General features: G+C 41.1%; 1 protein-coding gene across 3 annotated transcripts in view; it reads right to left on the reverse strand.

Moving 5' to 3' along the window:
• LOC101416734 (uncharacterized) overlaps positions 1-27,802 on the reverse strand; it is a 34,627-nt gene continuing 6,825 nt past the window's right edge. Inside the window, exons 2-6 of one of the 3 annotated variants that reach the window (XM_058289864.1) lie at positions 15,569-15,828; positions 3,955-4,037; positions 2,279-2,411; positions 791-970; positions 1-430 (exon numbers count right to left, since the gene is read on the reverse strand). In XM_058289864.1, coding sequence (XP_058145847.1) covers positions 218-430; positions 791-970; positions 2,279-2,411; positions 3,955-4,037; positions 15,569-15,828 — 869 coding nt within the window. In that variant the 3' untranslated portion in view covers positions 1-217. The remainder of the gene's footprint in view (positions 431-790; positions 971-2,278; positions 2,412-3,954; positions 4,038-15,568; positions 15,829-27,802) is intronic. The other 2 variants (XM_058289866.2, XM_004481708.3) reach the window with 2 other exon arrangements.

The raw sequence follows: 27,802 nt of genomic DNA on the forward strand, positions 1-27,802 counted from the left end.
CACAGCAAATTATCACATCAGTCCAAATGTTTCAACATCACATTAGGAATATATTTGTCACCGCCTTCCACAATTTATAACCCTTTAGCAAAGTCTAGCACGCCACTACTTCTTGTACATCAGTAGAACATATCAATAAAATATTGTTTATTGGAAACAAGCTACAACTGAGGAAAAATACCAACAGTCTGGAACACAGGAGAGGAAAGCAACCCCATTAATTGCAGACAAAGTTTATGCACCCTTTCTGCGTTGTCAAGGCTTTTATCAGCAAATCTTTTTGGGAAAGAAGTTGCTCTCTTTCTTCCTTAAGACTTTTAATCATCAGAGTTAGCTTTCTCTTTTCATCTTCAAGAACTTTGATGTTTTTCTCAGAGGACTGGAGATCTGGTTTTAGAAACGCCAGTTGCAAGGACAGATTCTCATTTATCTATAAATTATAAATGATTAAGAGTGGTTGGAAACTTTACTCAAAACCTGCTTTTATTTAGCTGCACTCTATTTAAGGTTCTAGGTGGTTGTGGTCATTTCTTAGATGCCTTACTTAATGGCCGGTGTCCCATTGTCATGGTGAAATAGAATTAATAACAACTCTTAATTACACCAACTTAATACTTATAAAATATACCCTTTCTTTTTCCTTCAAAAAAAAAAAGGGGGGGGGATACTGGTTAATCTAGTACGCTGCGAAAGGATTATATATTTTTAGAAACTCTAGTCCTTGATTATATCTATAGAGAAATTTGTGCTGAATGTTTTAACCCAACAACTGACAAATGTAGTCACTTACTGTTCTGTTAGCTAACAGCTTTGACTGAAGTTTGGCGTTTGCTTTTTCAAGCTGTTTGAGAGTAAAGTTAGCTTGAAACAATTCTGAATGAAGGAACGTCACTTCATTGTCCGAAGAATCTCTTTCCTTTTGAACTTTATTGTAACTTGTCTTTATTGGCCAGTCAAAAGCATCTTTCCCCTAAGAAGTCAAAATAAAACTTGAATTTAGTTTAGTTTATATTAAGTTACATGTAACTTAATATAATCAAAGAGGACCTTACATTTCTGTACACGGGAGGACCATTTTGAAAGCACCAATACAGTATAGATAGAAAATGAACTAGGCAAGGGTTTAGTTATTAAAACATAGAATCAGAAACCTGAGTTTCTGCCTGTTTTGGTCTGTACCATACTATTTGAATTTCAGCATATCAAACCTCATTAAGCCTCAGTTTGTTCATCTGTTAAATAGGAATAAAACTGTCTTAACCCAGGGATGTTCAGATACGAAATAAGATCACTTTCCGATCCCCGGCAAGGCAGTGTAACAATCCATGGTGACGTTGTTGCTCAATCTTTTAATATAGAACCAAATTATATAATTAAGAGTTTGAAAACACAAAATCAGACATGTATGGAGTCCCCAATCCCTCTAGGCCACTAGAGTATGTATTCTTTAGCTTCCTCTGCAGTCCCAGAAAAGCAGCTAGCTAATGACAATGTATAAAGTACAGGAATCAAAGCATCTAAACAAAAAGGCTGTCACAGATGAATGCACAGCTAGTTATCACTCGCTCTGACTACATCAGTCTGCTGTATCATCCTTTAGGAGAGTAATGTCCCTATTTTTTCAAATGGCATTGTGAGCCCAGAGAACTTAAGGAAACAGAAATCCTGTTAAAAACCAGGATTATGTTCTCTCTCGAGTCCCTTCCCACTCCGTGTTTCCGTAATTCTCCTCCTAGAAACAGTTGTTGGGAAGTTCGCACATTTTTCCAGGAGGAAATTATGCCACTGGGGAACTTTGTAGCATGCCTAATTTATCAGGTAACAGAGCAACCTGACTCAAATCCCTCTGGGATCAAAGAAAAGGCCAGAGTATGGCAGCAAATAATTTTTCCCAACAATGTATTTTTAAGTATCACGCAGATATAAAGGATTCTTTTTTCTTCTTCTTTGTATTCACTTGATTACCCCATAGTTTATAAATCACATGTCTGTTTTGTACACTTTGTACCAGACAAGTCCGGGCACGCAGTTTGTATTGAATTCACAAAAGCCACTTAACATACTTAGTTGTCATTGAAGTTATGACTTTGAAAACAAAAGAAGACAAACCCTTTTACAGTAATAGGCAGGTTACATAAATGGCTGCACAAATTAAATTCACAATAACTTCAGTTCATATTGAAATTGTTATTCTTTCATCAGCACCTTGCCATAACGTTCTCTGATACATATTTTTAAATATCTACAATAATTAAGTACAGCATGAAGCTTTCAGTACCTGTTCTCCCTTGTATCCCATCCATAAGTCATGGAAACTGCAGACGACAGGATTCGATTTAGCTTTATTCAAGACACCAGGGCCTTCAAATGATGATGGGATGAAGTCTATCTTTTCCTCCAAAATACTTTTCCTTACAAATTACAGCACAGATCAGGGAAAGAAAGCCAAGGGACACAGCTTTGGAAGCACATACAGGACCTGAGCCTTGCTAATTTGTTTAATTTAATATTTCTTTAGACGACATTTTCAGTTCTGTGACTCAAAAAAGTCTAAACTAAAAAAATAAAATAAAAAGACTCCCCCACTTCACATGTCAATTATACAATGAGCACTGAGGTAAGTGGGACCGTTCTCCAGGACTGTATGCTTTTATTGGAGGGGTGACAGTGGGAGCTATGGCAGAAAGGGGATTTAAATCCCAGATTTTTTTTCTTACGAGCAGCACTCTGTGCCCTTGGGAAAGTGAATTTTGGGAACCTTAAGTCCTCATCTCTAAAATAGAGATAACTTCCACCTCACTTAATTTTCATATTAAATGAAATAGCCAATGTTAACAGCTCAGCATGGTGTCTGACAGATTTTATATGGCGTAAGAGTTGCTAGATTCACTTTGAGCTACCTGTATAACTTATGCTAAAAATAAAATGAAACATTACTAGCATGAATCAGCAAAAAAAGTCCGTTCTGAGAAGTGCAATCTTCGTATGAAAAATTCATTTTTTTAAATGAAGTTTCTTACTTTTAACAGCATACAGTAACAGAACTACACATGAATTAAGGTAAACCTACTTTAATAAACAGGTCGAAATCACTCAGAATTACCAAAGCAGTATATACTGGGAAGGGGTGTTTGGCAGAACTCTTGATTTTGATCACAGCTTTGTCCCTCGAGCAAAATTTTCATGTCTGATCTTTGGTTTTCTCATTTTGTTAAATTAACACCTTGCAGAGTTGTAGTGAAGAGAAAATACTAAATTTATTTATGTAGGTGTTTCCATGTTCTATAAAGATAGTGACTAGTCCAATACTATAATAAAAATTTTATTGCAAATAGGCTTAAGTTATTTTAAGTGTTCAAAGTTATTCTGATATATGTAAACATTCTCTTTGCAAAATAATTTGCGCTGTTGCCTAGCTAGTCCTTTTGTCATTGTATAATTAAAAGTTAAGCTCAAAGGGTTGTGATTTGGAAGTGGCACATGGAGTGGCTTCTGGGGTGAGCTGTAAAGTTCTATTTCTTGACATGGGTGGTAATTACAGGATTGTGTGCCATATAATTACTAATTAAGCTCTATATTTGTTCTGTGTAGTTTTCAGTATCTGTGTTTTATTTACAACAAAAAATTTAAAGACACAAAAATTAACTCAACTCAGTCACCGAACTACCACAAAGGTAAAATCAGGGAGGACTGATTCAGTGAGATTTTTATTATTATTATTATTATTATTTTTAGGAAGTACAGGGGATTGAATCCGGGACCTCATATATGTGAAGTCTGTGTATGCTCAACCACCTAGCTATACCTCCTCACCTTATTATGTTTTTTTTTTTTTTTTTAATTTTTTTATTTTTTATTGACTTTGTAATAATATTACATTAAAAATATATATTATTATGTTTTTTAAACACATAAAATATAACTCACAAACAAATAAATGCTTCTGATTCCTACCTTTTTATTGGGTTCTTCCACCAATGTACCAAATTACTATCTAAGTTTTCCATTTTCATATGGAAAATTTTTGATGCCAACAACTGTAAATATAAAGTAGAATTAGTGTCATCTCAGGCAGTCATAAATTTCACGTGGGTATTTACTTGATGTTTGAAAAAGATGAATCAAATTGTAATAAGGTCCAGTGATTTCAGTAATGGTAAGAAAATCAGTGCCCACATAAAGAATAAAAAGCGTGGACAGAAAATAAGACATCAGTGGATGACAAGCTAAATGTGTGGCTTTTGTGTGGCCCTTTAAAAAGCTAAAAGGATGCCTTAGATATAAAAGTATTTATTGAACGAATTAACATTATCTCTAATGCAAAATAGGATTGTTGCAATTATTCTCTTACCACTGTAGAAAACACATGAATTGGTATCTTTAGGATACTTTATTTACAAGAAAAAGGGACCTACTCGAGAGTTATCTTATGAAAATCAAGCCTTGGTGAGGAGTCTGAACCAGGAACTAGAAACCTGTCAGAAACCAAGGAAGACTCATTCTCTTTCCTCTTGACTCTGCTTCTCTTTGCAGGACAACTCTCTTCCACCCACAAACCACCCCTCTCTTCTTGATCATGAGCTTAGATGCCCCCGATGGCTACCTGATACCACATGACTTCTTAGGGGCAGCACCTGATGCTAACTGGCTCAGTCTGTCTGTGCCCAAATTCTAAATTGTCACGAGAGGAATTCTGATTCACTCAGTTTGAGCCAAGTGTCCACTGGTGGGCTGAATAACTGGGGGCAAAGAGGCTAAGGCAGGAAACGACTTACTAGAATTCAACACTGACAATGACATGACCACTAAAATGGGGCATTCATTCATTCCACCAACGCGGACCTACCACGAGCCAGACTGAAAAAAACCAGTCCCTACCCTTGAGGAGTCACACATCAGAAAACAGGGCAGACATTTAAAGCAATAATTTAAAGAGGGTAAAATAAAAGAAGTATGTGAAAGTATTTTAGGCTCATAGAGGAGGTGATGAAAATGACCACAGAAGGGATAACAGTAGAACAATCTGGAAGAATGAGTATCAAAACTCACAAAGCACAATCATTAAGCCAAAAAAAAAAAAAAAGGATTAATTTCATTACACCAAAATTAAGAAGATAGATTTTTGCAGTTTCTAAAACTAACAAGGATCTAATGAAAATCTGTAAGAAAATAATGGGTGATCTGATAGAAAACAGGCAAACACAGTGAACAGGCAATCACCATTGGAGGGAAACAAATACAATAAGCGTATGAGGAGATGCTAAAACCATCCATAACCACTCTATACCAATTAGACTAGCAAAACCAGCAAGCTTGAAGTGACCTGTGGGGGCAGGGACTGAAGGGATAGAGGGAAACTCAGGACCTGTTAGGGACACCTAGCGCCAACTGGCCACCCATTCTGGAGAGCACTCTAGCGGTACTTATCAAAGTTGGCACTGGAGGAGGAGATAAAGTTGAGATACCAGATTGGAAGGGGTTTCTGTGTCAAGAGCTTGGTTTTTGTTCTAAAGACAATGGAAAAACAGTAGAAGATTCTAAGAAGGTCAGTGACAGACGTGGCCAGAAAAAAAACGCTGATGGCAGTGCACAGTTGAAAACAGAGTGTGTGTGTGTGTATGTGTGTGTGTGTGTGTTGGAGAGGGGGCAGGGAGGGCAGCTTAGAAAGTGAAATAAGAGACATGTATCTAGAAAATGATGTTCAGTGAATAAAGCAGAATACAAAATAGTATGCAGATACAGTTACTACTTTATGAGAATATCAGAGTGCATTCAATAAACATCTGAAGAGAATTTGGAGTTAAGTATACCACATTTATTAGTAGTGGAAGAAACTATAGCAATGATGTGGAGAAAGTGGCCACGGTAGCTGCTGAGGGTAGAGAGAGGAAAGAAGAGATGTGATGTGGGGGCGTTTTCAAGACTTGGAGTGGTACTCCAGGGACAGATGCTGGATACTGTATATTCTGCCATGGCCCACTGGGTGAACTGGGGGAGAGTGTAAGCTACAATGTAAACCACTATCCATGTGGTGCAGCAGTGCAATGAATGTGCCATGATGATGAAAGAGGTTGTTGATGTGGGAGGAGTGTGATGAGGGGAGTGGGAGGTATATGGGGACCTCATGTATTTTTTTAATGTAACATTAAAAAAAAAATGTATACCACATTTAACACTTATAGGGTTCTTTTATTCCATATAACAATTTGTTTACAATTTTTTAACGTAAAACTACTATTTAGAATTTTGGAGTCTAAATGTTAAGAATGTTAGTTTTAAAAAATTACTTAGAGGTTTTAAGAATAGAACCATTGTCCATTTATCCTATCTGACAAGTAAAGTCTTAGCAGCCTTTGATGATTTCTGACAGTAATTTCTCATGAGTATTGTGAAAATTTAGAGTGTGGTTATACATGTATTAATCTGTAAGGAATGAAACTATTCCGAGTTTACGGGAATACGGATGATTTTACAAAATAAGTTTTACATTTTCTTTTGCTTCTCCAATGAGGTTGTATCCCCATAATTTACCATTTTTTCCAACTAAGTTATGGATTTTTTAAAAACAAATCAGTTTTACTGATATATATTAATTAAACATAAATCTATTCAAAGTTAAATCCTGTGTTTTAAAATTTAGATTAATTTAGGATTTGTTTTAGGTAAATGTGTGGTGAGACTGTATACCTCTAAGCTGAAACCAGTTTCTCCTGTGAAGTTAGTTGGTTGGTTCAGCTGGCAGGTGATGTCACTGCTGCCCCAACCAGTGAGCAAAGCAGCTGTCCTCCTGAGAGGTGCGGGAAAGTTAGGCTTCCAGCAGGTACAACGCGGTGATGCAACCTACAGAACACTTGTGACTTTAAAGGCACAAAAACCATCTGTCCAACGAAATAAACACTCAATAAGCACTTGTCAGCTTCTGTTTCGTATGTGCCATGATTTAATTACCTCCACTCTTAGAAACTGCTCATTTTGGCTTCTGTACCCTGAATATTAATTAACATTCTTTTCTCTTTGCTGTACATCTCCCCATCTCTGAGGCAATGCCAAAGTTGAGAACACACAAGGTCCATTTTTCTTATTTGCTTCTAGTTTTCTAACTTTGCTTTCTCCCTCTTCCTCTCTCCTCTTTTTTATTTCTCAGTGCCAGACGCTTGTCTTTCCTTTTGTACCCTGTGTCCTAGGCTGAATGGCTTGTTTTCTTATTTAATCAATGAGAAGCATCGAGGCCTAGACACAGTTTAGACAAATGGACTCTTATGGTTAGAATGGCCATGTAATCTTCCAGAACTGAACTTCATAGAGAAGGTTAGGTTGGAGGAGTTATGCTTATTTGACAATAATCTGCTCTGAAGCCGTTATAAACACTCTGAGACTTACTAGGTTGTTAAAAAATAGATATTTAAAATTCAAGCTAGGTTTATATTTTATCAAAAATATCATCCAACTACTAGAAATGCTAGTTGTGCCAGGGATTTTGATATGTGCCATGTTCGGTCAGTCCTAATTTCCTTACTGGTTTTAACTTAAGAACTTTTAAGGAATTGCTTTAAAATTTAGGGGCATTATGATATAATTTAGTATATTAAAATAATGAATATTAAGTAAGCAATTTAGCCTCATGCTACTTAGTGCAATAGGTGAGCTCCTGAAAAGTAGTATATAAATAAAATTGTAGGGAAGCGGACTTAGCCCAGTGGTTAGGGCGTCCGTCTACCACATGGGAGGTCCACGGTTCAAACCCTGGGCCTCCTTGACCCGTGTGGAGCTGGCCCACGCGCAGTGCTGATGCGCACAAGGAGTGCACCCCGTAAGGAGAGCCGCCCAGCGCAAAAGAAAATGCAGCCTGCCCAGGAATGGCGCCACCCACACAGAGAGCTGACACAACAAGATGACGCAGCAAAAAGACACACAGATTCCCGTGCCGCTGACAACAACAGAAGCGGACAAAGAAGACGCAGCAAATAGACACAGAGAACAGACAACTGGGGGGGGGGGGAAGGGGAGAGAAAGAAATAAATCTTAAAAAAATAAAATAAAATAAAATTGTAAATAGAAAGGATAGAATTATAAGTGATTATAGGAGCTCTGTGTAGGAAATCTACAGTTAATTATTTAATAATAAAGAATCCTTTTGGGAAGCAGTTGTGGCTCAACTGATAGAGCATCTGCCTACCATATTGAGGGTCCAGGGTTCGATACCCAGGGCCTCCTGACCCATGTGGTGAGCTGGGCCATGTGTGTTGCTGTTGTGCGCAAGGAGTGCCGTGCTACGCAGGGCTGTCCCCAGCGTGGGGATGCCCCATGCGCAAGAAGTGCTCCCCACAAGGAGAGCCGCCTTGTGTAAAAAAAAAGTGCAGCCCACCCAGGAGTGTGCCCCACACACAGAGAGCTGATGCAGCAAAATGATGAAACAAAAAAAGCAACACAGTTTCCTGGTGCCGCATGACAAGAATCCAAGCGGACACAGAAGAACACACAGCGAATGGACACAGAGAGCAGACAATGGGGGGAAGGGGAGAGAAATAAATAAAATCTTAAAAAAAAAAAAGACTACTTTTATAAATAAAGTGATAGCATTGCAAAGTGGGGAAAAATGGAATTTGGAGGTAATAAGCACTAGTTTCAGTTCTGATTCTGCAAAGTATAAACTGTATTGTATCAAAAACCTCTTAGCCATAATTTTCACCTGTAAAACAGGAATTATTTCACAATGTTCTTGTATTTTGCAAATTTTACTATCCACATGGGAGCTGTTACCATGATTATTAGATTGGTGCAAAAGGAATTGAGGTTTTGGACCATGAATTTTAAATCATTATAACTAGGCACAAACACATCTTTATTGATCAAAATAGGAATCATTACAATCAATACATTTTTACCAACAAGAAATAAGTTTGTGTATTCCTGTGGTATAATAATCCATGCTTTGGGATTCAACGAACGCTTAGAAAGCATTTTCGGGAAACGGACTTTGGCCCAGTGGTTAGGGCGTCCGTCTACCATATGGGAGGTCCGTGGTTCAAACCCCAGGCCTCCTCGACCCGTGTGGAGCTGGCCATGCGCAGCGCTGATGCGCGCAAGGAGTGCCATGCCACGCAAGGGTGTCCCCCGCGTAGGGGAGCCCCACGCGCAAGGAGTGCACCCGTGAGAGCCGCCCAGCGTGAAAGGAAAGTGCAGCCTGCCCAGGAATGGCGCCGCCCACACTTCCTGTGCCGCTGACGACAACAGAAGCGGACAAAGAAACAAAAGCAGACAAAGAAACAAGACGCAACAAATAGACACCAAGAACAGACAACCAGGGGAGGGGGGGAAATTAAATAAATAAATAAATCTTTAAAAAAAAAAAAAAAAAAAAGAAAGCATTTTCTGCCTCCTGCTGGTTGTGGAAGTGTTTTCCCTGCAAAAAGTTGTGGAGATGCTTGAAGAAGTGGTAATCGGTTGGCGAGAGGTCAGGTGAATATGGCAGATGAGGCAAAACTTTTCATAGCCCAATTCATTCAACTTTTGAAGCATGGTTGTGTGACGTCCTGTCGGGCATTGTCGTGGAGAAGAATTGGGCCCTTTCTGTTGACCATTGTTGGCTGCAGGTGTTGCAGTTTTTGTTGCATCTCATGGATTTGCTGAGCATACTTCTCAGACGTTAACGGTTTTGCCAGGATTTCAGGAAGTTGTGGTGGATCAGGCCGGCCGCAGATCACCAAACAGTGACCCTGACCTTTTTTGGTGCAAGTTTGATTCTGCAAAGTCCTTTGGAGCTTCTTCTCTGTCCAACCACTGAGCTGGTCATCGTCAGTTGTTGCATAAAATCCACTTTTCATCACACGTCACAATCCAGTCGAGAAATGGTTCATTGCTGTATAGAATTAGAAATGAAGACATTTCAAAATGATTTTTTTCTGATTTTCGGTCAGCTCATGAGGCACCCACTTACCAAGCTTTTTCACCTTTCCAATTTGCTTCAAGTGCCAAATGACCATAGAACAGTCCATGCTGAGTTCTTTGGCAACTTCTCGTGTAGTTTAAGAGGATCAGCTTCGATGACTGCTCTCAACTGGTCATTGTCAACTTCCGATGGCCGGCCACTGCGCTCCTCATCCTCAAGGCTCTCGTCTCCTTTTCAAAACTTCTTGAACCGCCGCTGCACTGTACGTTCAGTAGCAGTTCCTGGGCCAAATGCCTTGCTGATGTTGTGAGTTGTCTTTGCTGCTTTAAGACCCATTTTGAACTCAAATAAGGAAATCACTTGAATTTGCTTTTTGTCTAACATCATTTCCATAGTCTAAAGTAAATATAAAATAAACAGCAAGTAATAAGTCATTAGCAAAAAAACATCAAGGGAGAAAATCACATTAAAATGATGTATAACGTAACCACAATTATTTAAGAATAGATTCCACTGCCAAATGGCAAATTTCCACCGTGCAAAACCGCAATTACTTTTGCACCAACTTAATTCTTGCCGAGTTTTTTAACGTAAGTATTCTTATGTGATCCTCCTGTGTCTCTGCAGTTGAGGCAGAGCTTGTTTTATTGATTTATTTTTATTTATTTCTCTCCCCTTCCCCACTCCCCCTGTTGTCTGCTCTCTGTGTCCATTCTCTGTGTGTTCTTCTGTGTCTGCTCGCATTCTTGTCAGTGGGACTGGGAATCTGTGTCTCTTTTTGTTGCGTCATCTTGTGTCAGCTCTCCGTGTGTTTGGTGCCACTCCTGGGCAGGCTGTGCTTTTTTCACATGGGGCAGCTCTCCTTACAGGGTGCACTCCTTGTGCATGGGGCTCCCCTACGCGGGGGACACCCCTGCGTGGCAGGGCACTCCTTGTGCACATCAGCACTGCGCATGGGCCAGCTCCACACGGGTCAGGAGGCCCGGAGTTTGAACCCTGGACCCCCCATGTGGTAGACGGACGCTCTATCAGTTGAGCCATATCTGCTTCCCCAGAGCTTGTTTTATACCAGTTTTTAATATAGACAAGGAAACTAAGAGTCAGGGAAGTTTAGTGATTCACCCAAGGTGCCCTTACCAACAGTGACAGAGGCAAAGCTTAAACCCAAGTTTTCTGACTCTGAAATCAGTGCTTTCACCTCTATCCCCTATTGCTCAAAACTTTGGAGATGGGGAAGGGGAGGGTGGAGGTAAAGAGGAGGTGAATGCTTATGCATTAATATGCTTTTCCTGTCACGGTGGAAAGCAGAAAGATATTGGAAACAGAAAAAAAAAAAAAAACGGACTTTGGCCCAGTGGTTAGGGCGTCCGTCTACCATATGGGAGGTCCGCGGTTCAAACCCCGGGCCTCCTTGACCCGTGTGGAGCTGGCCATGCGCAGAACTTTGGGAAACGGACTTTGGCCCAGTGGTTAGGGCGTCCGTCTACCATATGGGAGGTCCGCGGTTCAAACCCCGGGCCTCCTTGACCCGTGTGGAGCTGGCCCATGTGCAGTGCTGATGCGCGCAAGGAGTGCCGTGCCACGCAAGGGTGTCCACCGCGTGGGGGAGCCCCACGCGCAAGGAGTGCGCCCGTGAGGAAAGCCGCCCAGCGTGAAAAGAAAGAGCAGCCTGCCCAGGAATGGCGCCGCCCACACTTCCCGTGCCGCTGACGACAACAGAAGCGGACAAAGAAACAAGACGCAGCAAACAGACACCAAGAACAGACAACCAGGGGAGGGGGGGAAATTAAATAAATAAATAAATCTTTAAAAAAAAAAAAAAAAAAAAAAGATATTGGAAACAGTCCTGGCTGCAATTCTCTCTCCACCACTTATCAGCTGCGTGAGGGGGGATATAATACTTAACCCCACTGAGCCTACATTTATTCATTAATAAAATAAAGATAATTATATCTAATTCTTCCATTGTTAGGTTTAAATAACATGATGTATGTATTAAATATGGTATAGAATAAAAAGTCATTAAAAAATATTATGCCCCATTCAGGTCTAGAGAGTTGTGGGAAGACAGAAATCAAATATATCTGAAGTGGCTTGGGGAAGGCTGATATTTTTGCCTACCCTTTAGGGGCCATATCGAGAATGAGGAGAAGAGTAACCTGCTCATCTTCAATGAATTTAGTTTACTCCATCAAAAGTGCCTGCAATTCTTGGGACTGTATAACCCAGTGAGCCATGTGGTGGGAGACAGACTGTGGGTAACTGTACACACATGGGAAGTGGATGTGGCTCAAGTGATTACAGCCTCCGCCTGCCATATGGGAGGACCTGGGTTCAATCCCTGGGGCCTCCTGGTGAAAAAGAAGAAAAGAAAGCCTGCCCACGTGGCAAGCCAGTCTCCGCGTGATGAGCCAGTGCCCGTGTGGCAAGAGCGCCTGCACAGAGAACCAGTGCCCACGCAAGTGAGTCACCTAACAAGATAATGATGCAACAAAAGATAGACAAAGGGGGGAGTCAAGGTGAAGTGCAGCAGAGACCAGGAACTGAGGTGGCACAGCTGACAGGGAACCTCTCTCCCCATCAAAGGTCCCCAGGATCGAATCCCGGTGAAGCCTAGAGGAGAGAAAATGGGAAGACCAAAAAGAGAAAGAGAAACAGAAGGGCACAAAGAGTAATGGACACAGCAAAAACAGCAAGGCAGGGGGAGGGGGAAGGGGTGGGGAGAAAATAAAATAAATTAAAACAACAACAACAACAACAAAAGTACACATAGAGTGGTGCCTCATGAACTATAGCCAATGTGCAATACTAATGCATAGTGTTAATAATAGAGGATATATGGAAAAAATACACCAAGTGTACGCTAAGGACTGTAGATAATGGTAATAGTCTGATCATGTTCTTTCATAACCTGTAACAAATGTTCCACAACAATGTAAGGTGTTGGTGGAGGGGTGATGTATGGGAATTCTGCACATTGTGCATGATTGTTTTGTAAACTAAAAACATCTCTAATAAAAAAAAATTGCCAGCAATTTTGAGCATCCTTCTCATTTCCTCCTAAGCAGCAACAATGAAATTATTTGTTTGCTAAAGGAAATGAAAGAGATTTTCATTCTCAGATGGCAGACTGAGTACATAAATTTATAAACTCTCTCTCTATTAAAATGATAAATAATATTTTAAAAACTTCAGTAATAATGAGAATAGGAACTAATGTCATCAACAAACGAGAGAGTCCAATAAATTTCTGTAAAATGGAAAGCATATGGGGGGATAACTGACGAAGCAGACCCTAGAAAGCCTAAATTACTAGTTGAGTGGGACTAAGGTGAGCAGAACTATCCAGCAGCGCCTAGAGAGCCTTCAACTTCCATGGCAGATATGAAGTAAGGCTGAAAACGGGATTTATTAAAGGTCTCTATATTAAAATCACCACCACCCCCAAACTACCCCCATTGGCCTATGCAGAATGTCTTATAGCCAGCACACAAGGTTGGGTGTTGCTTAACCCCAAGCAAAGAAACAACATCTTTTCTAAAGAAATCAAAAGGGAAGTGGATGTGGATCAAGCTACTGGGTGCCTGCCTACCATATGGGAGGTCCCGGGTTCAGTTCCCAGTATCTCTTAAAGAAGATGAGTGAAGCAGCGTGATAATATGACGGGCTGTTGCAACAAGTGAAGAGACACTGCAAGGAAGCACAATGAGAGACACAACAAGCAGGGAGTGGAGGTGGCTCAAGTGATTGGGTGCCTACCTCCCACATGGGAGGTTCCAGTGGGTTCCCAGTGCCTCCTAAAAAAAAGAAAAAAAGATGAACAGAGAACAGATAGTGAATGCAAATAATGGGGGGTGGGGGGAAAGAAGTAATAAATAAATAAAATAAATCTTTTTAAAAAATCAAAATAATTTCTAAGGAGAATTGGATTAGCTAGTGTGGTATTTGTGCCCCAGGCATAACTCCTCTTTTCAACATTCTGCATAGTAATTGTCACCACCCTTTTGCTCAGTCTAAAGCAAGTGTGCCAGGCACGCCCACTCCCATACATAGCATTCCCAATCAACCTTGAATTTCCTCATTTCAAAATATAAATAGACACCCTAAGATCATGGGACATTTGAGGAAAGCCTGCAACATGGAAGAGAACGTATAAGTAAACAAAGAGAAAAACTGTCTGCAGAAGAGAGAGAACTATCCACAAAACAGAAGATAATATTTTAAATAATGTAATTTTTACATTTCAAAGAAGTATGCATAAATAATACACCCATGAAAGAAGAATTCTGTGAAAAGAAACAGAAAATTAGAAAGAGCTCTCGAGAATAAAAAATAAAAAGATTGCTGAAGTCTCAAATTCAACATTAAAGTAGGAAGATAAATGTAAGGAAATCACTCAGAAAGTAAATGGAAATGACAATCATGCAGAAAATTGAACTAAAATATACAAGACATAGAAGCCTAATCTAGGTGATCCAACATCCAACTTAAAAGAATTCCAGAAATAGAGAACAACAATAAAAAATGTAGGGGATGGACTTATCAAAAATTTAACATAATAAATGTCCCAAAGTTGGAGGAAAAGAGACTATAGGATGCCCAGAAAAGAAAGTGGAAAAAGAACCACACCTAGAAATTTCTCTATGAGAACTGAAAACCTCACAAATTGAAAAAAGTTTTAAAGCCTCGGGAGAGCAAAACAGTCTATCTACAAAAGAACAAGTATCAGGCAGACACTCATCACCTCATTAGGAAAAAAGTCTCTAAACCAGTTATTTTGCCAGAACGAGGGCAGAACGTAGGCACTTTCAGACAGGCAATTTACTTTCAGCCCTTCCCTTTATTGAAAATACTTGAGAAGGTTTTCTGGTAAAAGGAGAGAGTAGGATCTAATATAGAGTGGTTGTGACCCAAGAGAATAAGGAAGGAAAGTCCAGCACTGGCAGCTGTCCAGCAGGCCCAATAAACAAGTAGGTCCAGATGAGAGCATGGGGAGAAAACGGTAGGACCATTTATTTATACTTAATGTTTGTGCACTCAGAGAAAAAAAAAAAAAAAAAAAGGAAGATATAAGAAGGACATTGGATGCAAGAAGGTCACCAGAAAATCCACACAAAGCTGTAAAAGAAAACCACAGTCTAAATAGTTCGAAATAGGAAGTCGATGAGTTTCAAGAAGAAAAATGGAATGGGTTACGGGCAATGGATAAAATGAACAAGAACCTGGAAGACAGTGAGGATATGACCAAGGAGACATGTATATCTCCACGTGTTCCCTCTCAACCAAGCTGAAAACATAGGGAGAGTTTCTGAAAAGAATTCCCAATGTGGACTTGCAGGATTCTAGGGAAATGATGTCTATGAATCCATCAATTTTGCTCAGGGGTGGCCTCCATCCTCACCCTCAGCACAGATGCACCCACATGCACCCTCACCCGAACATTATCATTAAAACCACCAGGTGCAGGGTCTTGAACTTCCTTTTGTGACTGAGCCAACATGGCTTCAGCCTGGCAGTCTTGCCCCAATCTCTAACTGTCTTTGAGGAAGTGCACAAAAGATTGCTGTATTTCATGTTAATCTAAGGTCTTTTTGATATGCAAAGTATTTTTTGATAGATAGAAAAAGCAAATCCTAAGAAGATCACCTGGGGCGGGGGGGGTTGGGGAGAAGAAGGTACCTCTTGTCTTAATCGCAGATGTTTTACCATCATTCTCCTCTTGACAACTTCCTCCTCTTGTTTCAGCAGACAGTTTCTTTGACGCATCAAAGCACAGTGCACATTTCTGAGGCTATCAGAAAGTGCATATCTTATTATCTCTGATTTAAATAATTCATTTTTCAAATCATATTCTGGATCCAAGTAGTCCATGTCCCTACTCCCGATGCTGCCAGCGTAGTCCATTCTCAAGTCTGGAGTTTGAGTTCTGATGGTTGGGACTTTAAAAGAAGCATACAAGGCATTTTCTCCATTAGATAACAAGTAATTTGGGAAAAGGCCCTCTTTTTTTTTTTTTAATTCCATTTTGAAACTTTCAAAATCTTACTCCTTTAGTTTCTTTCATTCTCTCCACCCTATCTTCAACTAACTTCTTGAAAGATTGGTCTTCATTTCTGTCTCTACTTTCTTACTCTCCAACTCCTCCTCTACCTCCTGAAACCTGACTTCTTGTCCCTTCTTCTCAACATTCCCATCAGACTTGTAGGGTCTGGGTTGGGTCTCCTTCAGCCACGCCCCAAAGTTTTAGGTGACATCCACTATATCACATGGCAGGAGTTAAAAATAGACTACGTTGGGAAATCTTATATAAGCCAAAGGTCATTAAGAACAGATTAGGGCGGTGAAGTTGGCCCAGTGGTTAGGGCATCCGTCTACCACTTGGGAGGTGCGTGGTTCAAACCCCGGGCCTCCTTGACCCTTGCGCAGCGGGCCCCATGAGCAGTGCTGATGCGCGCAAGGAGTGCTGTGCCATGCAGGGGTGTCCCCCGCGTAGGGGAGCCCCACGCGCAAGGAGTGCGCCCCGTAAGGAGAGCCGCCTAGCGTGAAAGAAAGTGCAGCCTGCCCAGTAATGGTGCCGCCCACACGGAGAGCTGACACAAGATGACGCAACTAAAAGAAACACAGATTCCCGGGCAGCTGACAACAACAGAAGTGGACAAAGAAGATGCAGCAAATAGACACAGAGAACAGACAACCGGGGTGGGGGGGGGGAAGGGAAGAGAAATAAATAAAATAAATAAATCTTTAAAAAATATATATTCTTTAAAAAAAAAAAAAGAACAGATTAGGTGTGGGTTTCCAGATCCTTCCATTATCCCATAGAGAGGGACATTCCAAGTGAGTCCTCTCTTTTGAGGGCAAGGGAGGGCAAAGAGCCTGGTCATTGGAGGATTTGGGCACCTGCCATTGAAGGAGCTGACTGGGAACTCCAGTTACCCACGTGGGAGACTTTGGGGTTTATGAAATATTGCAGTCCCCCTTGCTGGGGCCAGGAAGGTTCAAGTCATAAAGGAAGCCGAACTTGGTTTCAGTCCTCTGGCTGGGCAAAGCCCATTCTCCCCATGGTAGATGGAATCCGTGATCCCCACAAAGTTCCTAACTCCAGTCCTGTGGGCAGGAACTCACTTGTAAATAGGCCCTTCCATGATCCCATTTGGATGAGGCCAAACTGAATCAGGGTGGGCCTTAATCCAACATAGCTGATGTCCTAAGAAGCAAAGGAGATTCAGACACAGTTGGTAGAAACCAGAGGATGGAAGCAGATAATTTTGTGATGGAGGAAGAGATTGAATCACCACGAGAATGCTGCAGACTTTGGAGAATCCATGGCCTGCCCTACCTTGATGCTGGATTTCTAGCCTTGTAAGCTCTGAGACAATAAATTCCCATTGTTCTAGCTAAGCAGTTTGTGGTATTTGTCATAGCAGCCCTGGCAAACTAAGATATCACCATTCTTCAGTCCAAGCCCCCACCTCTACCCTCCCACCTCCCCATATCAGCTGCGGCTGTTTGAGATTATTTATAAATTCCAAAAAGAAATATTGTCTATGTTTGTAAACTGGCCTGTTTCTCTGGGTGTGCTAAGCCTTTGATTGTATTAGACTCAGCTGAGATGTCCGATTAAATCATGTTAAGATTAGGGCTTTGATTCAACCACATCATTAGAGTGCCACTCAGCATTGGGTCCCAGCCCCCTTGGGTTATAAAACAGACTCTCACATGGAAGTAGACCACAGGAGAAGAACAGAGAGGAATAGAGGCAGCTCAATAGACAGAGGCCCCAGGAAGAAAGATGAGCCTGATAGTCTACAGGCGAACTTGTGAAGAGAGCGGAGCAGCTAAGCCCAGGAAGAAAGGAGTCCCAAGGAGAAAGAGAAGCCTCATGCCAATCATGAGATTGAAAGAAGCTGGGACCACAGGGCCTTAAGAGGGAAGAGGAAGGCTGAACCCTCGCAGACGTCACCCACCATCTTGCTTCAACACATGGCAACAGAGTAAGGAAGTAACCTTGAGTTGGACTCTTCAGGGCCTTGTGACTATAAGCTTCTACCTCAAATAAATACCCTTTATAAAACCAACAGATTTCTGGTACTTGCATCAGCACCCTTTTTAGCTGACTAATTACACCAGCTAACTTATTGTTCAGACAACCCAGAATGAGTTCCCTTGATCACATTCGAACAATTCTGTTCATTTCACCACAAGTTCCTGCTACTCCTGAAACTATTGTAGATAGAAGAGCAAGTCAGCTCCTAAGTAGCCAAATCCAGTGGATACCATTTTTTTTTTAAGATTTAATTTTATTTATTTCTCTCTCCATCCCCCCGTTGTCTGCTCTCTGTATTCATTCGCTGTGTGTTCTTCTGTGTCTACTTGCACTCCTGTCATGTGGCACTAGGAATCTGTGTCTCTTTTCGTTGTGTCATCTTGCTGCGTCAGGTCTCCATGTATGTGGTGTCACTCCTGGGCAGTATGTGCTTTTTTCAGGCAGGGCAGCTCCCCTTGCAGTGCACACTCCTTGCGCGTGGAGCTCCCCTATGAAGGGGACACCCCTGCATGGCTTGGTACTCCTTGCGCGCATCAGCACTGCACATGGGCCAGCTCATCACACAGGTCAGGAGGCCCTGGGTTTGAACCCTGGACTCTCCATATGGTAGGTGGACACTCTATCATTTGAGCCACATCTGCTTCCTGTCCAGTGGATACTACTCAGTCTTTTCTCCTTATCAGCTCCAAAGCATTTGATGCCACTGGCTACTTCCTTTCTTTAGAACTAGCACCTCTCTTGGCTTTCCCAGTATCATTCTTTCTAGATTATCTTACTGATCTGACCTCCATCTCTTTCCCTGGCTTGTTTTATTCCATCTAAATGTGGAAGTTGTAGAAAGTTAGTGGATAATGTTTAAAATGGAAAAAAACGGTCAAGACTTTTTGTAGTATTTTATACCATTTTTAAATATGGAGAAGTACATGAAGAAATTACTCCAAGAGTTGAAAATGTTTTCTACTAGGAAGATTAGAAAGCAGCAGCAGGAAGGGGTATTGCTTTTTTGTAATAATCCTTATGCACTATTTGACTTTTTAAACTTTTTTTTTTTTAAGATTTACCTTATTTATTTCTCTCCCCTCCTCCCCCACGTTGTCTGTTCTCTTGTGTCCATTTTGCTGTGTTCTTCTGTGTCCGCCTGCACTCTCGGTGGCATGGGAATCTGTGTCTCTTTTTGTTGTTGTTGTTGCATCATTTTGCTGTGTCAGCTCTCTGTGTGTTCGGTGTCACTCCTGGGTGGGCTGCGCCCTTTGCATGGGGTGGCTCTCCCTACGGGGCATACTCCCCACACGTGGGGCTCCCCTATGCGGGGGACACCCCTGCGTGGCACAGCACTCCTTGCACGCATCAGCACTGCACGTGGGCCAGCTCACCACACAGGCCAGGAGGCCCTGGGTTTGAACCCTGGACCTCCCATGTGGTAGGCAGTCGCTCTATCAGTTGAGTCACATCTGCTTCCCTAAGCTATTTTTTAAATTTAAGCATTTCAGTAGAAGGATTGGAATATAATGTCAAAGAAATATTTATACATACTCATATATGGATATATCTCCAAGGTTTGTTAAGAGATAAAAATCATGAAGGAAAACAGTGGCTGGTTATCATGTTCCTATGTGTAATATAAATTACATATAATGCACAAATATGCATAGATTATCTCTGAAATTGGGTAAGATAAATTCACAGAAGCTGTTGACTCTCTGGGAAGGGAAGCTGCATGGTCAGAGGACTGAGATAAGACTAAGATTTTTTCATAGTATACCTTTTTATCTTTTGAATTTTGCATTATATGCATTTTTTTAATTTACTCAAAATCAAATAAAACCCTAGTCACCCAAATCTGTTTTGAATAATGTATGGCAAGCAACTACTGAATAGTTTCTCCCAAGCTTTCCTTAAAACATCTCTAAAGATAGAAGTTTGTACCATCACCAAAAGAAGACTGATGGACAGCAATAACCTAAGATTCTTTTCTTTTCCTTCCTTTTCCTTCCTTCCTTCCTTCCTTCCTTCCTTCCTTCCTTCCTTCCTTCCTTCCTTCCTTCCTTCCTTCCTTCCTCCCCTTCCTCCCCTTCCTCCCCTTCCTCCCCTTTCTCCCCTTTCTCCTCTTTCTCTCTTTCTCCCCTTTCTCTCTTTCTTTCTTTCTTCCTTACAATTGCAGTTCCTGGTGGTTTTGCATGTATGTGTTTTTAGTCTTTCCCTGTATACTCTAGATATTAGTCCATGTTTGGCTTTAGATACTGTAAATATCCTCTCCTGATCTGTTGTTTTTCCTCATTGTCTCTCTCTCCACGTAGTCAGCAGTTTCAAATTTCCTGCACCCAGAGCCTGCGCCAGTCAACGACCCCGTGTTCACACGACAGGAAACCTGTCCTTCTGCCGCTAATACCCTCTGCAGCCAACACATGGTCAGAGGGCCCTGCCACATGTGTCCGCTCTGCCACCATCTGACTTCCCTGTGACAACTTTTAGGAATATTCCCTCACCCTCACCCCCTGGACAACCGAAAAACAAAGGTGATTTTGACACCCAATGACGTCGTGGGGAGGAGATCGTCACGTGGGAGAACTTCCAGGATAGTAGGACAAACATTCCAGGAGGCTTTCAGAGAAAAAGGTTTTCGTGAAGGGAGGAATTGGCAGCAGAGAGTTGTTTTGTAAGAGATTCTCGGGGAGAAGGTGGAGGTGGGGGATACCGTGGATTCTCCACCCCCGCAAAGCAGGTCCCTGAGCCTCAGACCATAGGGCCCCCTGGAGTTTTGGCTCTAAATCAGATATCAAAATACAAGCAAAACGCACTGGCAAAGTGACAGATTCCAGAACAAGGTGGCTTGGCCGAGATAGGAAAAAAAAAAAGCCAACTCTTTGAAAATGCTGGGCTCCAGCTTAACACATTTTAATCACACCACACTGCAGTGTTAAGTTCTGTACTTTGCTCCCACCTCTATTGCTAAGGCTTAAGCAATAAGTTGGGGTCTGGCAAATGCAGAGGCCTGTATGGGAAGAAACTGAGGTCTGAGGAAACTCTCCTTTCCTTCAGGGGTCGCTTCTCTCCACGCACCAGCTCTGAGCAAATGTGGGGGGCAGCCCTTAGGAGGTTCGATGATCAGGGTTGAAATGCCGCGTAAGTGGATGTTTGTGCAAAGGAACGACTCCTGCAACCTCCCCCATTTATTTCTCCTCTCCACACCCAAGACTAAGAAGTTTTAGTGGGAAAGAGAGTCTGTTCTGTTCTTTCTGTCAGGAAACAAGACAAGAAGGTGTGGTCCAACTCTAACTGTTTAACTATCTGGTAAAGTTATTCATAGAGCTGCTTGGCTCAGCATGTCAAGATGACGACAGCTTTATTGGGTTTTGGCAAATGAAGTGACCAAAAAACCATGGCCAGGCAGCTTGCTAAGGGCCCATCAAACGAGGTCACCAGATCTTTTCAAAAGCCTGTTAAATGGAGCCTATGTTTGACTTAAACACCTTACTGCTGTTTATATTGTATCCGTCTGAAAATAAAACCACATGGAAAGAAGCAAAGAGGGTAAGCAGTAAGGCAAATTGTTTAAGATGTCATATGAGGGAAGCGGACTTGGCCCAATGGATAGGGCACCCACCTACCACATAGGAGGTCCGCGGTTCAAACCCAGGGCCTCCTTGACCCGTGTGGAGCTGGCCCATGCGCAGTGCTGATGTGCGCAAGGAGTGCCGTGCCATGCAGGGGTGTCCCCCGCGTAGGGGAGCCCCACGTGCAAGGAGTGCGCCCCGTAAGGAGAGCCGCCCAGCGCGAAAGAAAGTGCAGCCTGCCCAGGAATGGCACCGCCCACACGGAGAGCTGACACAACAAGATGACACAACAAAAAGGAACACAGATTCCCGTGCCGCTGATAAGGATGGAAGCAGTCACAGAAGAACACACAGTGAGTGGACACAGAGAGCAGACAACTCAGTGGGGCGGGAAGGGGAGAGAAAAAAAAAGATGTCATATGAACCCCTGAATTCAGCCATGACTGAAGCTCTGTCTTTCCATTCTGTTACTTTCATTTCTTGCTTAAGACAATTTATATGGGATTTTTATTGCCGGCCACCCAAAAGTTCTGACCAATATAAGTGCGACAAATATTAGGAAGAAGAGTTAAAGTTTCATTATTTGCGTTATCTACATGGAAAATTCCAGAGAATTGGCTAAAAAAACTTAAACAGAAGAAGAAAAAGGATGGACTTTTTTTCAATACATAGTGTTGGGACATTAGATCCTTACACCAAAATAAATTCCAGGAGGTTAAAGGTTTAGTTAAACATAAAAGAAATAGAAAGAAATCTAGGCGAATTTGTATCTGATTTGGAAGTAGGAAAAACTTTTCCTTTGCATTCAAGCAAAGCAGAAAACAAAAAATACAGACTTGTAAAAACCTAAACCATCTGTTTTAATTACAATAAACTAATAAAATATGAAACAATAAATCCCTTAAGATCGAGAACGTGAGAGGAAGATCAGACTTGGGGCTGTCAGGGACCATGGTTGACTGATTTGTTTTGGACATGTCAGTACTTGTGGGAAACTCTCCGTGGAAATGTTCTAGAGAATGTTAGATGCACACGTCTAATGTTAGATACACACCCCAGGGTGATGACAAGTTAGAGCCACAAATTCGGGAGAATTTAGCACATAGATGTTAGTTAAAATAGAATGATGGGGGAAGCGGATTTGGCCCAATGGATAGAGCATCCACCTACCACATGGGAGATCCAAGGTTCAAACACAAGGCCTCCTGACCCATGTGATGAGCTGGCCCATGTGCAGTGCTGTTGCACACAAGGAGTGCCGTGTCACGCAGGGGTGTCCCCCACCTACGGAAGCCCCATGTTCAAGGAATGCGCCCCGTAAGGAGAGCCGCCCTGTGTGAAAAGCGCACAGCCTGCCCAGGAGTGGTGCCACACACGGAAAGCTGACGCAGCAAGATGACACAACGAAAAGAGACACAGATTCCAGGTGCCACTGACAAGAATACAAGCAGACACAGAAGAACACACAGCGAATGGACACAGAGAGCAGACAACCTGGGGGGGGGGGGGAGAGAAGGGGAGAGAAGTAAATAAAAAATAAACCTTAAAAAAAAAATCGAATGATGGGATAGCCCAGGAATGAGAAGATAAGCGTGCCCCAGAACCTTGGAGAACACTGTCATGTAAGGAAAATGGAGGACAAAAACCCGGGAAGATTCTAAGCTCCCCAAGCCTGATTCATGTCTGTGACCCAGGTAATTCCTAGCACTGTCCCTGGTACATATTGGTTATTCAATATATACCCTTTTATTGTTTCAGTTTGTCGTTGGAATTTAATTAATTTAAAAATAAGTCAATCCACATGATTCAAAATTGAAAAGCAATGAAAGGGTATCTCTGTGGCACCTTTCGCACAGCTACTATTTTTGCTCCCTGGAATAAGTGATATCGACACTTTCTTACGGATCCTTTCAGAGAATTTTCGTGCATCGGTCAGCAAATAAGAATATATTTTCTTTATTTTTCTAAATCCACTGGTTTCAACTCCTTTTTTTCACTTGACACTGTATTTTGGAGATTGTGTTGGGGCAGTAAATAAAGAGCTTTTTCCTTTCTATGGTTGAACAGAGTATTAGGGTTTTTTAGGGAAACAGAACTCACAGGAGATACATATGTACACATATATAAGTAAGTGTATACACATACATGTAATGTAAATATTATGAGGTTTATTATAGGAATTGGCTCACATGCCTGTGGGCATTGGTAAGTCCAAATTCTGTAGGGCAGGCAGCAAGCTAGGAACTCCAGTGAGGGGTCAGTGAGTTCCCCAGGGGAAGCCGGTTGGCGGAAATAGACACCGGAATTCTTCTTTCTGGCTGCTGAAATCATCAGTTCTCCTTTAAGGCCTTCACCTGATGGGATGGGACCCTGTCATTGCTGAAGGCAGTCTCCTTCACGCTGTAGATGTCACCAGCCTGGAGGTGTCAATGGACTGATGACTTAAACCCATGAAATATCCACAATAACAACCGGGCCAGTGCTTGCTTGACTAACCAACTGGACACTGTAATCTAGCCAAGTCGACACATGAGCTTAACTATCAATGTATTTCAATGTATAGATTACCAAAATTTATTTAACCAGACGCTTGGCAATAAATATATAGGTTATTTATAATATTTTTTTTACTAGAGCAATTGTAGGCTTACAGAAAAATATGGAGAGAGAACCTATATTCTCCCTCGAATACACAGTTTTTTCTATTGCTAACATTTGTTATAATTTATTAAATAAAATTATCATAATTATACTATTAACTATAGCCCATAGTTCACATTAGGATTCACCCTTTGTGTCATACCGTTCTATGTTTTTTTCCCCTGGTAACTTATATACAACCTAAAGTTTTCTATCTTACCCACTTGCAAATTTACAATTCAGTGGTGTTGATTACATTTACAAAGCTGTGCCTCCATCACCATCATCCGTTGCCAAAACTTTTCTATACCCTAAACAGAAACTCTGATTTGTTAAATATTAACTCTCCATTACCTACCTTTACCCAGCCCCTGATAACTTGTATGCTAGTTTCTGATTCCAAGAACTTGCATATTCTGCTCATTTCCTATAAGTGAGAGTATACAGTATTTGTTCTCTTGTTTATATCAGTCAACATGATATCTTCATGGTTCAACCATGTTGTAGGATGCGTCAGAACTTCATTCCTCTTTACAGTTGAATAACATTCCATTGTATGTCTATACAACATTTGTTTATCCATTCATCTGTTTGTGGAAACTTGGGTTGCTTCTACCTTTTGACAATTGCAAGTAGTATTGCTATGAACACTCATGTGCAAATATCTGTCCAAGTCCTTTCTTTCAATTCTTTTGGGTATATATCTATAAGTGGGATTGCTGGGTCATATGATAATTGTATATTTAATCTTCTGAGGAGTTGCCAAACTGTTTCCCACCAACAGTGTATGAGTCTTCCTATTTCCCCACATCTTCTCCAACACTTGTTATTTTCTGTGTTTTTAATTTATTCTAGTGGGTGTGAAATGGTATCCTGTAGTTTTGTTTTGCAGTTCTCTAATGACTAATGATGCTGAACATCTTTTCATATGCTTGTTGGCCATTGGTATATCATCTTTGTAGAAATGTCTATACAAATCTTGCCCATTTTTAAAATTGGGTTGTCTTTTTGTTGTTGAGTTGCACGAGTTCTTTATTATATTTTGGATATTAAATCCTTATCAGACATATGGTTTCCGAATATTTTCTTCCATTTTGTAGCTTATCTTTTTACTTTCTTGATAAAGACCTTTGATGCACTAAGTTTTTAATTTTGATGACACACCATTTATCTAATTTTTTCTTTTGCTGCTTATACTTTTGGTGTAAAGTCTAAGAAACCATTGCCTAATACAAGGTCCTAAAGATGATTCCCCGTGTTTTCTTCTGGGAATTTTATAGTTTTAGTTCTTTTATTTAGGTCTTTGGGTCGAGTTAATTTTTGTATATGGTATGAGGTAGGGGCCCACCTTCATTCTTTTGCATATAGATATCCAGTTCTTCTCACACCATTTGTTAAAGAGATTATTCTTTGCCCCTTGAATGGACTTGGCACTCTTGTCAAAAATCAGTTGGCCATAGGTGTAAAGTTTATTGCTGAACTCTCAATTTGATTCCATTGGTTTTTATGTTTGGCCTTGTGCCTGTAAATATTTGGTTTTTACTAACAATGCTGGAATATAAAGCACTTATTGCATGTCATTTTATGATGGCAGTTTTGAAATGTGTCAACCTAATTAGGCTGATCTGTGGGTCTCAAAATGCCTGTTTCCTGTTAGTGGGCCACAGGAGACAATTTTTTTTGCATGAGCTTTGGAGGACAGAGATGAAGCCAGATTGATTTTATGCTTAGAAAGTCAGGACTGGGTCACTAGAGGCTTTCGTAGCTCACAAAAGCTGTTGCTTCTCTGCTGATGCACTTTATTGGAGTGGGGCAGCAACTGGATTGTACCCACTCCAAGCTTATAAAATTTTCTGCTTTGGCTTCTCACATACTTTTACAACTTAATTTTTTATATTTAATTATGTTATCCATTTGGAATTTGTCCAGGTGCTTATCCAGTTGTTCCAAGATTATTTACTGAATACCCTGGGCTTTTTTCCCCATTGGTTTTAAATGCCTTCACTATCATATTGTATATTCCTGTATGCTTTTTAGTGCATTTTTTGATCCATAATCCTTTCCATTGGTTTATATGTAACATTTTATTTATTGAAGTTATAGTATTTTAAAATATCTGGGAGTGGATGTGGCTCACTCTTCTTCCCACATGGGAGGTCCCCAGTTCAGTTCTCGGTACCTTCTAAAAACAAAAAAAAAACAAAAAACAAGCAAACAAATGAGGTAACCAACTCAGGGGAGCTGATGTGGCTCAGTGGTTGAGTGCTGGCTTCCAACATACAAGGTCCAGGGTTCAATCCCTGGTCCCAGCACCACACACACACACACAAACATACAAAATCAGGTTGGCCTAGTCTCTATTTTTTTTTTTAAGATTTATTTTTATTTATTTCTCTCCCCCCAGTTGTTTGCTCTCTGTGTCCATTTGCTGCATGTTCTTCGGCACCTGGAATCCATGTCTCTTTTTGTGGCATCATCGTGCTGCATCAGCTCTCTACATGTGCGGTGCCATTCCTGGGCAGGCTGCACTTTTTTTCACGCTGGGCAGCTTTCCTTGCGGGGCGCACTCCTTGTGCGTGGGGCTCCCCTACATGGGGGACACCCCTGCATGGCACGGCACTCCTTGCATGCATCAGCATGGTGCATGGGCCAGCTCATCACACGGGTCAGGAGGCTCTGGGTTTGAACCTTGGACCTCCCATGTGGTAGGCGGACGCCCTATCTGTTGGGCCAAATCCACTTTCCTATTCTTTATTAAGTACTGCTCTTTTTCAGAATTTTACTGGTAAATCTTGTTTGTTTATTTTTATATACAACTTCTCTAATTTAAAATATCCATTAAAATTTCATTGGAATTGTACTATATTATAGAACAAGTAAGGAACAATTGATATCTTTATGATAATCAGTTTTCCTATCCAAGAACATAGTATACCTATCCACTTGATTGGCTTTTCTTTGTGCCCAAGAGCAAATTTTAGAATTTTCTTTGGGAATCTGAACATTTCTTGGTTAAGTTTATCTGTAGCTATTTTATCTTTTTGGAGACAATTGGCATGTGTCTTTTCTTCCATTATATTTTCCAATTGGTTGTGATTAATACACATTATCTTTGCATTGGGTTTTTCAGTGGGACATTCCTGAACTGTTGCAGGCATGCTGACATCCTACTGTCATTGCTGCTTTTAATTTTTTTCAACGCATTTTCCAAGCACTGATGCTCTTCTGTGAATTTCTCTCTTAGCCAGTCAGTTTCAAACTTCCTTAACAATGTCACAGATGGTGTCTCAAGGTTTTTGTTTATGCTTTTTCCCTACAGGCCAAGTAGTGGGGATATTTTTTATAAAAAAGGCAGTTTCATCTCATCAAGCCTCCAAACTGAGAATTTGGGATGCTGGCCAACAGTGCTGTTATCTGTTCCGAGGATCCCACTGGTGTGGGTAATTGTGAAAGTCTGTAGAAATCGCTCAGGCCATATTTCAATACCCTCTCTTGATCGGATACAACTTTGCAGGACTAAGAGTATAAAAATGACGATGCTTTCATTCTATTAATTGCTTAGAAATGGTTAGATCAGCAAGGGACCTTTGAGATCATACACCTGGTCTAAACGTCCTTTTTACAAATGAGGAAGACCATGTTGAAGAGACTTGCCAGAAGTTAAAAGATGAT

This window comes from Dasypus novemcinctus, chromosome 29 (assembly GCF_030445035.2).
Source record: "Dasypus novemcinctus isolate mDasNov1 chromosome 29, mDasNov1.1.hap2, whole genome shotgun sequence".
NCBI classification, from domain to species: domain Eukaryota; kingdom Metazoa; phylum Chordata; class Mammalia; order Cingulata; family Dasypodidae; genus Dasypus; species Dasypus novemcinctus.